The following is a 12027-nucleotide window of genomic DNA, read 5'->3' as shown; positions in this document are numbered from 1 at the left end:
ACGGAAAACTGAACAGCACAAGAACAATGAAATTCTGGGTAGGCGTAAGAATATACATAACATAAAACTAGAAAGAACATAAAACATAAATTGGCATTAATTAGTATTGCCTAACAATGGTTTTCTAACTTTAAATTAGCTACATCTCAAAACTAACAGTTTGGAATTGATGATTTCTGTCAGACAACGATATAGTGTTTAAAATTAGAATGTGTAATATTTAAAATGAAAATGAGTTAATTGACAATTGTGTGCTAGGTCAGAAATGCAGTAAACTTTTGAGATCTGCTCTATGATATATGGTATTGATGTCGAACTATGTATTTAACATTCACAGTCTTTGCATTGTTGCATTTAGAGACATTCTACTGAATACTGCATTCTGGAATAAAACTTACTGTTGTTTTATTTTATTTTAGGTGTCTGGCTGAAGTAAACAAAAGGCACCACTATGGCATTGATTGGTATCCCGATTCTTGATTGGATGGTAATTGCTGTATGTTTTCTCGTAGCAGCCTATTACTGGTTCACGAGGAACTACCATTACTGGAAGAAAAGGGGAATTCCCTTTGAGCCGCCCATTCCTTTCTTTGGAAACATGTTAGAGTTCTTCTTCTTCAAAAGATTCATTGGAGATTTGGTGAAAGACATGCATCACAAACATGACGGGAAAGGAATTGTAGGTCTATACGTCATGCAAGAACCTGTGATTATGTTTCGAGATCCAGAAATCATTAAAAACATTTTGGTCAAAGATTTTGATTCTTTCACAGATTTGCCATTAATGATTGATGAAGATATTGATCCCCTAGCAGCAAGAACAATATTTTTCCTTAGAGGAGACAAATGGAAATTTACGCATAAGAAAATAGCTCCTCTTTTGTCAACCGGAAAGGTAAAGAAAATGCATCATTTCGTGTGTGAAATAGGGCGACGATTAGAAAAGAAACTTAGTGAGGTTGTTCAAGATTCTGGTACTGTGGTTGATATGACAGATATGTTCGAATGTTTCTCTATTGACGTAATACAAAGTACGGCTTTTGGTGTGGAAGCCAAAAGTCTAATGAATCCTGCGTGTGAATTTCGTAGAATATCAAGGAAAGTTCTAGAACCTTCTATTCGTCGCATAATGGGATTCTTTGGTTATGTGTTTTTCCCTGGTTTATTGAAAAAATTAAATTTGTCCCTTGTTGAAAGAGACTGTGATGAATTTTTTAGACAGCTTGTACAAAATAATATTGAGTATCGGGAGAAAAACCACGTTTCAAGGAATGATTTCCTGGATGTCCTAATTCAACTGAAGAAGGAACGAGGAATGCTGTACGAAGAAGCTGAAAAGAATCCTGAAATCTCAGACGCAGTTAAGGACAACTATTTATCTTCATGTGAGTAATAGTCTAAACAAAATTTATTTAATATTTATACCGAGGTATTTAAGATGTTCATGTTCTGCTATAATATTAATGCTATTTCTTGTCTAAATGTTCAGCTTAGAATTGCTTGTTTATTTTTGAATTCTTGCTACTGTACTTGACAGATATTATCATAACTATTATTTATGTTTTACTCGTTTTAAATTATACTAAAGTGTTGAAAATTTCTAAAAGCGTCTTAATTATTTATTACTATATAAAAAACAGTATTTCTCTAGAATGGAAACTTCTCGTAAAATCCCTTTTGGAAACAAGAAGCCCTATTAGCGTTCATAATATTACTCTTAAAAGACACAAGACATTAAAACATATACTGTAATGTTTAAATTACATATAACATTATCATTGGTTTGATTCTCAATTCTTTTTGGGTTATTTATTTGTTTCGAATTTAACGTTAATTGTCAGCATATAGATTATATAAGACATAGTTCTACAGATTAATGTCAAGTTCAAGACACATGACATTCCATTGAGAATCAACCCCAGATCTTCCACTAAACCAAAGGCGAGAATGATAAGCAATAATTATGAGGGAACTCTCTCAATTGAGTGAATATGAGTATTGGAATGCTATACTAAACTCTTTCAAAGTTAATCATTAAATTTACACAATGGTTGTACTTTTATCGAATAAATTCATAATTAGCTTTAATTTGATTTAAGTTTATAATATAATCTTTAACTTAGTTGAAGTTTATAATATAATCTTTAACTTGGTTGAAGTTTATAATATAATCTTTAACTTGGTTGAAGTTTATAATATAACCTTTAACTTGGTTGAAGTTCATAATATAATCTTTTACTTGGTTGAAGTTTATAATATAACCTTTAACTTGGTTTAAGTTTATAATATAATCTTTAACTGGTTTAACTTTATAATATAATCTTTAACTGGTTGAAGTTTATAAAATAATCTTTAACTTGGTTGAAGTTTATAATATAATCTTTAACTTGCTCGAAATGATCTATAACTTGGACCTGACCTTCATTTGCATTTAAAGCAATAACTAAGTTAGTAGTTAATAGATTCGAATTTTTTTGCTTAAATTATTTCTTTCAAATATTTAGGGGAAGGCCTAGCAACCTTTCAAAATTATTTGTATTACTGTATAAAGTTCTTTCTTTCCTTAATAGTCTATTATATGTCGTATTTTCTTCTTAAATATTAGATAAATCCATGAAAGACCATGACATCGTAGGAATAGTTGCTACCATTCACATGGCTGGATTTGAAACAACTAGCATTACGCTACAGCTTGCTTGCTTCGAACTGGCTCAGAATCAGGATGTTCAAGAGAAGTTACGGAAGGAGATAGACACTGTATTAGAACGTCACAATGGTCTGTTTGACTATGAAGTACTACAAGAAATGGAATACTTAGATCAAGTAGTTTCAGGTAGGTATCACGCTTTTTCGTATAAGTTTTGGATAATATTACTATAACCAAGATATTAGGAAGCCATACTGAAGGTAAATTATTGTCGAGTTGGGACAAATTGAGAAAATACTCATAGACCAATTTCCAATTTCAAACATGATACGGGCACGAGCGAATATTTATAGTATGTTTATAATTTTAACTGGCACATAAGGCTAATGGATAGAGACATAAAAGACGAAATTAGTAAAGAAAATTAAATTTTTGATAGTATAGTCGTGTTGTATGTTTTCCTGTTTCAGAAAAATGTGTTTCTTTTTTATGTAATTTGAAAGATAAGTTGTTACGTTTAGTTATTGTACATTTGTGGGCTGCGGTGGCTCAGTGGTATAGCGATCATTCGATTTCAGCTCGCGCCAAGTGACCTTTGTGGTGGACAAACACCGTGTGCGTGGGTTTCCTCGTGGTTCTTCCATTTCCTCCCACTTTCTCCATTGTACCATTTCATTCATTTCTCATCATCACTGTCTCCTTTTGCCTAGGCGGCATAATCGTGGGACGTAAAACTCAAAGATTTAATTTCATTTATTGTACATTTATCTCAAATTTTAACGATCTGAATAAATGCTATGTAAATAGATAGATAGATGAATAGATTAGTTCCGGGTAGTCTTCTTCATAAAATGTGTCTTTAGCTCCTAAAACGTACTAACTGAAATTTTAGTTTATGCATGTATTGTAAACGATAGTGAGCTTCATCATGGCTATGTAGTTAACATACATGCCTTTGGCGTGGGAGACCCGGGTTCAATTTTCGGCGGGAGCTCATGTGGTTCGAATCCTACGTTAATCTGTAGGTTACTATATCAAGTCTTACATAGCCTCGCTGCTGAAATGGACGGTAAACTCAACTCCAATTCGAATCATCCAATATGAACAATAATGATGTTCTACGAAATCTAACTACTGCATAATCAGAACAAATATTGTTAACACTATTAAAATATTTACTAAAACATTTATGTTGTTGAAAATTATTCTTTAATGCTCTACAAGCATTCGTAGGAACTAGGAAACCCACTGCATTTAATGATTTTCCTTTTTTCTTTCCAATCGAGTAACTGATTTTTCTTTGATTCTTGAATATTTCATGATCCTTTTCTTCAGAATACAGTAATTAAATTTTATTTTGTGTTATAGTAGAAAAATAAACGTGGAACGAATTGATCTTTCTTCATTAAAATTGATATCTTTTTTAAGAAAAAAAGAAAGAAAGTAAAATTTCTCAGGGGGGGGGGGGGAAAGCAGCGAATATTTTTCTCAAAAAGGTGTTTTTCCTGTCTCTTTTAATCTTTGGTTACAAGTAATGGATTATTATCCCGCACGTATTAGCCTATACATCATTTGTTAACACTATTTCCCCTGAATTGCAATAGGAATTTCACACATGAAGGCAGTGTTTCTTTCAGAAGAAATGTTCCGGGGGCCACACTTAGTAGTACGGGGGGCACTCCTTGTACTATTCTTTTTATTATTATATTATAGATGTATTATTTTGGTCTCCTCCGGGGAAGCACTCTCAGAGCTCCGGGGGGGGGCAGTGCCCACAAAAAAAAACTTGTCTGGAAGAAACACTGCATGAAGGTATTGTAATATGCTGATAATGCTAAAAATTATGTGATATTTTTAAATATCAAATAATAAATAAATAATACTATGGTGAATACATATTAGATAATACTATGGTGAACACTTATTAATATTCTTTCATTTGTAGAGATAAGTATATTATCGGTATATTCTTTATATATTTTCGGTGAATTTACATTCTGTATGAGAAATCTTTCTTGCATTTGGCTGCATTTAAGTGAAGCGAAATACTCAAATTTCACGTGGATATTGCTGATGATGTCAATACAATGTTATTTTTTTCAAAAATTAGAAATAGGGAATACTACTTTATAATATCCGTCTCGTTGAAATGGTAAAGTGAAAATAATTTTCACTTCTCAATTCAGACAATTGAAAGTTCACAGATACGCAGAAATTTCAAAATAAGCTCTTAACTCATAAACACATGTGTCTTTTAAAAACATTGAATCTATAGTTTTAACATAAAAGACTTTGCATTTGTTATATTGTGTGACATATAATTCTTTCTTTCTTTTCTTTTCATTCTCCTTTTATATGTGATATTGAAAGTGGAAAGTGTTAATCTTCTTTTCTGAAATATTTTTAAGAATTTATATTTTCTTATCTTTTTTTTTATTTTTTTTAGAAACGTTAAGAAAATACCCTCCAGTGCCTTTCATCAACAGATTGTGCACCAAGAGATACCAAGTGGCAGGTACAAAGGCTATTGTTGAGAAGGGAATGACAATTGTGATATCTGTCTCTGGACTTCACCATGACCCCAAGTATTATCCGAACCCGGAAAAATTCGATCCAGAAAGATTTACGGAGGAAGCCAAAAGAAGTAGACCAAAATTCTCGTATTTACCTTTTGGAGAAGGACCACGAATGTGCATGGGTAAGGAACCCAGATAATATGAACAAAACAATTAAGAAAAAAATATTTTGTTTATTTCTGATCTTTAATGTGTGTTTAAAGTTTTCATGTCATTGTCATTATTTATACATAAGTTCTTCTATTTGTATCGTGTTACCTTATATTTGTATTACATGCTCTAATTACATGCGATTGCAAATTTTGGCAAATGAGAGTTCAATCTTGACACTAGACAATGTAGTTAAGAATGGTAATGCGTATTCATTCTACATGTAATAATTATTCAACTATCCATATTAATATATTATTTTAAGTTTTTGATGCAGTGATTTTTATTTTCTTCTTTCAAGTATTATTAGATATTAAATTAAAAGGTCATTTTACGATCCCATTGCTATCACAACAGTGTAAATTGTAAGTCATGACATTTTGAGCTTTCAAAATGGTAAAAAAAAAATATAAATAAAATTGCTGCATTTAATAATTCAGTATAATAACTATTTTATGGGCAATGTTTGTTTTCTCGCTTGATTACTAGTGATTTTTAATATGAAGAAGTAAAATTGTAGGAAATATATTAATATAAATTTAGCTCCTCTCGACATATATATTTCGATATAGCTTATAAATCAATATATCATATCACTAATTTGTAATTATTTACTGAATAAGTAGTTTGATATGATTTGTCTATCATTACCCTAAATATAACTGAAATAAGTATTATAGTAGCCGGATCACAATTATCGTAATTATTAGTTAAACTATCAGTCAGTATCTTTGAATTCTTGTATCGGCATAATCCTATTTAAACTATTATCTGATATAACTTACGAAGAGCAGCTACACAACAGAAAACAATACGAGGATTTCTTTATCATTCAGTATAAACTATCATTGGGAGATTGTATGGGCACGTAGATTTGTGAATTAGAAAATAAGGGATAAATGTGTGTACTGAGTGTTTCAAAACAACACCATGAACGTTTGAAACATGATTTCTGACACCAAGATAATATAAGAAGTCCGTATGGACCCATGAGGAGAAATTCTTATTAGGAACGGACATGAACCTGTCATCTGGATATCCGAATCAAACCTAGTTCATTCGATAAACATAACAAAGATATGTTCATGCACAAAAATAGGTGCTATGGACAACGGAGTAAGTCCCTGGAGCCCATTAACCCTATTAGTATAAAGAAAATCGTAAACTCGCAGTGGAAAAGCTAATGCGTCAACACTGTTCATTGGAAAGTCGTGGTTTATATTTCATTCTTTTCAGCATGAAACATGCTTTCCAGAGGTGCTATGTATTGGGGCCCATAACGTACTTGAATAGGGAAACTTGAGAAATGTTGGGAAAATTCCCTCCAGAAATCCCTACCATCAACTTTGGACCCTTCTGGGTAAAAGCACACAATCCAAATGCATCTCGAAAAATACTCGAAATATAGGGGGAAGATGTATCTCGAAATATAGGGGATAAGAAATATGTGTATCAAGTTTTGTATTGTAGACAGAATAGGTATGAGGGAAAAGCGTGTATTGGTATACAAGCTTTTCCCTCATGTAAATTCCATTTATCAATACAAAACTTGGTACACACATTTCTTATCTTGAACTCGATTTTTCTCCTAATCTGTCTGTAGTTCTTACATGAAATTGATATTGCAACTGAGTTTATAACGCCTTCCAATTTGGTGTTAATGTTTCTAATGTTGTTAATAGGTTAATAATCAATTTCATTGCATATTGATTAGTTTCTTTAACATCAGATACAGAATTCTTTAGGTATTCCACTTCAAAATCATAACAGCACAAATGGTAACTATAATATTGTGTACAAACTTCCATTTCTAAACACGAATATAACATATTTATTCTGAAAGGACAGATGCAAGAATTTACATTTTATCCTAAAAACAATACAAGAATTGCAATAGCAATATACTATTATTATTATTATTATTATTATTATTATTATTATTATTATTATTATTTATACAATTTATGCTGCATGTAAATTGTGACTCTCCGGTACAACATCATGCAATAGTTTTCTACTTCCTATGCATATTACTTTGAAGCAGCTTTACATAACTGATAGTCGAACTTCGAATCTCGCGAAGAAACAAAAAGAATATGGTAATTTTCTGTAATAATGGAAGGGATATAAAAGTAATTTTAACAGATGCACCTTTCAATTTTAAATCTTAAAAGACATAACTCATGATCTAAAGAATATATATATGATCCAAAGATCTAAAGAATAAAGAATGTATAGTAGGGACTTACTGTCCTAATATATATAAAGCAGGATTGTTAACATACAGTAGAACGCATCATAATCTTATTATGGAATAGCAAACGAATATATTAGGTACAAATTAATTAATTGTGGACTATTATTCATATAACACAAATACATTACTAAGATGTTAATTACTTGTTACTTTGCAATGCTGAAATTTTTAAAGTAAAGGCAGAAAACCACATAACTCGTTAATTAACGTTAAATTCTAATTCTTACAAATGTGAAGTCGCGTACTTTTAACTTTCATTGTAAGATCAAATCATGACTTAAATAGGGCTGGAATAATTATGTTTTAAATGTAATACATTACAGGCCCAAAAATAAAGCAAAAAAGTTTTAAAATTTGGAAATATAATTCATAAATTAGAACAATATCTTAAATATCTCCTCGACAATTATCCTTGATTTTTAGATTTTTCTTATCATTATATATTAAAAATACTCCCATTTATATCCAAGATATGTCATATTCCCTTACTATGAAATAACATAGATAATAATCATTTGCCATTATCGACATGCGTCTTAATACTGTGTAATAGTACATTGTCTAATGAATGCTATGCGAATTGTCTATTCTATGAATATTTTTCTATTCATATTGCACTATGTTCTACTTGTAGAAATCTTCTGAAGAAAATTCCTAACACATTAAAAATGTTTATTTAATTTTAGGTATGCGATTTGCAAGGGCAGAAGCCAAAACAGCTCTTGTGTACACGGTACGGAATTTTGAGATTCATAAATGTGAGAAGACGCCATTGACTGTCGAATTCAACCCAAAACAATGGACAAGCAATCCAAGGCATCATATGTTCTTCAAGCTTGTTAAAAGAAGAAATTATAGCTAATTTTTAATATACAAAGTACGCCTGATAATCAATGCAAATATATGAAAATACCTTGTAAATAAAACATTTCTTATTATGCATTGTTTTCTTAATTGTAGTTTACTTTCGTTCCTCAATTTCTGATAATTACATTGCCATTAATGACCGGATATCCATAAGAACGTGCTTAACTTGTGCTGACAAGGAGTCAGATACGCCATACATCCACAATTCGTCGTAATGACAACCTCGACCCTTCTAGGAAAACGTTCGATAAGGTTGTGGTAAACTTCGGCAGGTATTACAATTTGGGCCAGCAGGCGAGTACTGCACCTTCATTTCCTTAAACCACTCTGTGATGGCACGCGCTTTATGGATGCTGGTATTAGCATGATGAAACCCAAACTCCCCACTACAAAACAATTGCCAAAGGGTAGGTAGCACAGAATTGACTATAATTGTTTGATAGACGTCGGCATTTAATGTCCTAGGCTCCAAAACCAGTGGTTCCAGTCCAATCCATGAAAAACAGACCCGCACCAAGATCCTTCCACCACCAAATTTCACAGAATGAACAATACATTTTGGTAAATAGCGCCCATGTCAAGCTCACACTCGTCCATCGGATTGCCACAACACATAACGACTCGTCATCCCATATTATGCTCTTCCACTGTCCCCAGGGGTGTAGCCAAGGGGGGGGGCATCGGGGCCGGGCCCCCCCAAATGGTTTCCTGGCCCCCCCAAATGACCAGCTTTTAAAACATCATAGTAAAATTATCTCGCTTCATTCATTTAAAAGTAACAAAGTTTATTGACAATTAATAATTTACGGTAAAATAGTATGGAGAAATATTGTTTTTCCATACCGATCGAAAAATAGTATGGTATCTCTTCCTTATACCGATCGAAAAATAGGATACTTTTTTGTGACAGCAGATTACACAATTTACTGCGATTTATATTTGACAGTTTGAAGACAAACATTTTAACAAGATACTATAAATACAGCCATAAAACAAAGGTACTAAACTGATTTGTAAGTACGGTATACGCTTTAACAAGTGTTTTAAAAGACATAGAGGATGGAAAATTTGGTGAGAAACAATGTTTTTATTCAATTTGGATTTCATTCGCTCTCTCTTTTATTTCTACTCAATGTAATAAAATAATTATGTTTTTCATTTAGTCACGAATGATAAATAAATATTTTTGTCAGGAAACCGTAAAGAAATTAAGTGAAATTTCAAAGAAAATCAATCTTGTGTAGATAGGTTCTATATACAAGGTCTTAAATTTAAATATAAAGGTAACCAAGAAAAGTTTTGTTGCTTTTCACCCACCACCTTCGAACATCGATATGTCACCTAACCTGGAAGATCAAAAATAGTCCCCATCAGCATCGACGACCTTCTGAAAACGTTCTAGGAGGCCATGGAATCCATCGCGGTAGAACTTGGTGCGCCGTGAAACGAAGAAGGTGCATTTTGGACTTTTACTAGGGATTTGAACTGGCGTCCTCTAAGGTGATTGTCCAAAGAATGAAACAGGTGATAATCGGACGGTTCAATACCCGGGGAATATAGTGGTTGCAATATTGTTTCCCATCCAAGGAGGAGAATGGTGTCCTAAGTCATCCTAGCCACGTGGGACTTAGTGTTGTTCCGTAAACGAGGACCCATTTGCAATCAGAAGTGATGGCTCCAGAGTTTTGAGTTTTTGTTGAGCACAGCTCAACTGCTGACACTACACAGTTGCATTGATACTCTGACCAGCTGGTAGCAGTTCCCGATGCATGATGCACCAAACACAAAGAAGGACCTTCTTCTGGTACTGTGCTGGTTTCGGGTGTTTTGAAATCGCTTCATGGGATGCTAAACAATGATGACGGCGCCGTGGAGCTTCGTATTGGGCCCACTTTTTATCACATGTCAACACCCTGTCCAGAAATCGCTCCGAAATAGTAAATAAACACAGGCGACTGTCGCGTTGCCTTCTGGCCCGGAGTCAAACCATGTGAGACCCATCGACCCAACTTGTAGTGCTTCCCAAGTTGATGGATGTGCTGCCGAATGGTTTCTTCACACACTGAATTGTAGCGCCAGTTCCTCTTTGTACATGTGTTGGTCTTCCGGCACGTGGTGTTTTCGGGTATTTCGTCATCGTCCATAAACTTGTTAAACCATCGCTGCACTGTCCGCGTCGTCACGACACCCTCACCAAAGGCCCTGCATATTTTCTGTCCCGATAGGGGGCGCGGTGGCTCAGTGGTAGAGCGTTCACCTCTGGTGCTTGGGGTCGCGGGTTCGATCCCAGCCCCCGCCATGTGAACTTTGTGGTGGACAAACACCGTGCTCGTGGGTTTTCTCGGGGTTCTCCCGTTTCCTCCCACTTTCTTCATTCCACCATTTCACTCATCTCTCATCATCACCGTCTCCTTTAGCCTAACCGGCATAACCGTGGGACGTAAAACTCAAAGATTTCATTTCATTTTTTCTGTCCCGCTACAGCGGTGTTTGACCTCCATTTGAACTCGTTCAGCATACATGCTCTTATGACGCTCTCTGGATGTCCCATGTTCCCTCTGTCTTTATGTAAGTTCACGGTGTATCTGAATTGCCACAACCAGGTAGTATGTTGGATATACCCACACCAACAACTGACCTTTGTCTTATCTCCACTCGCATTCAACTCACGGTGTGAGGTCCAATTGAACACAGACCTCCACGAAAAGGGACAGAACTTTCTTGGTTACCTTTATAGTTATGCACAAAAGTATAGCGTTTGGTCCCGGACAGTAGTTCTTGGTTAAGCATAATAAAAACTATCGAATATAATTTATGGAGAAAATAATAATAATAATAATAATAATAATAATAATAATAATAATAATAATAATAATAATAATAATAATAATAATAATAATAATAATAATAATAATAATAATAATAAGAAGCTAAAATAGTGTTTTTAGTTTTCCAGAAGGAAACCAAAATTTTCCTTTCATTCAGGCCTCAAAAACACTAGCAGCAACACATTTTTTTTGGCTTTTTACATTGTAGCTGGCCCCCCCTCAAAAACGACGGCCCCCCCAACACGAACCTTCTGGCTACACCCCTGACTGTCCCACTGTCAATTCGCGCTGGGTTTTGTACCATTGTAATTGACGGCACTTGTTCGTTTTTGTTATCCCTGGATTATTGGCTGCAGCTTGCCCATTGTACCCCAGTTGTAACACCTCGTGAGGAATAGACATGTACTGGCATGGCACTCAGATGCCGACCGGACTAATGAGGCTACAACAGGGGTGTAGCCAAGGGGGACCCATCGGGGCCAGCCCCCCTCCCCAAATGACCAACTTTTAAAGCATCATCGTAAGATTACCTCGTTTCAGGCACTTAAAAATAACAAAGTTTACATATAATTAATAATTTACTGTAAAATAGTATGGAAAAATACTATTTTATCATACCAATTGAAAAATAGTATGGTATCTCTTCCTTACACCGATCGGAAAATAGTATGGTGTACTTTTTCTTTTGACAGCAGATTTCAC

General features: G+C 34.0%; 1 protein-coding gene across 1 annotated transcript; it reads left to right on the top strand.

Moving 5' to 3' along the window:
- Window positions 1–433: 433 nt before the first annotated feature.
- Window positions 434–8534, top strand: LOC145679693 (cytochrome P450 6k1-like). The gene is made up of 4 exons (XM_081750267.1): window positions 434–1385; window positions 2606–2833; window positions 5094–5345; window positions 8317–8534. The coding sequence occupies exons 1-4, from the start codon at window positions 452–454 to the stop codon at window positions 8490–8492; spliced, it is 1590 nt and encodes a 529-aa protein (XP_081606393.1). The 5' UTR covers window positions 434–451; the 3' UTR covers window positions 8493–8534.
- The last annotated feature ends 3493 nt before the right edge of the window (window positions 8535–12027 follow it).

This window comes from Thermobia domestica, chromosome 2 (genome assembly GCF_964235325.1).
Source record: "Thermobia domestica chromosome 2, izTheDome1.hap1.1, whole genome shotgun sequence".
NCBI lineage: Eukaryota > Metazoa > Arthropoda > Insecta > Zygentoma > Lepismatidae > Thermobia > Thermobia domestica.
The sequence above is the reverse complement of the archived record's forward strand: the minus strand, read 5'-3'. Positions and strand labels throughout refer to the sequence as shown.

Bases quoted from the DNA above. Each gene is read 5' to 3' on its own strand.
- LOC145679693 (XM_081750267.1), top strand. From the start codon at position 452: ATGGCATTGATTGGTATCCCGATTCTTGATTGGATGGTAATTGCTGTA. The intron at 1,386-2,605 runs GTGAGTAATAGT...CTTAAATATTAG, and splicing joins GGACAACTATTTATCTTCAT to ATAAATCCATGAAAGACCAT. The intron at 2,834-5,093 runs GTAGGTATCACG...TATTTTTTTTAG, and splicing joins CTTAGATCAAGTAGTTTCAG to AAACGTTAAGAAAATACCCT.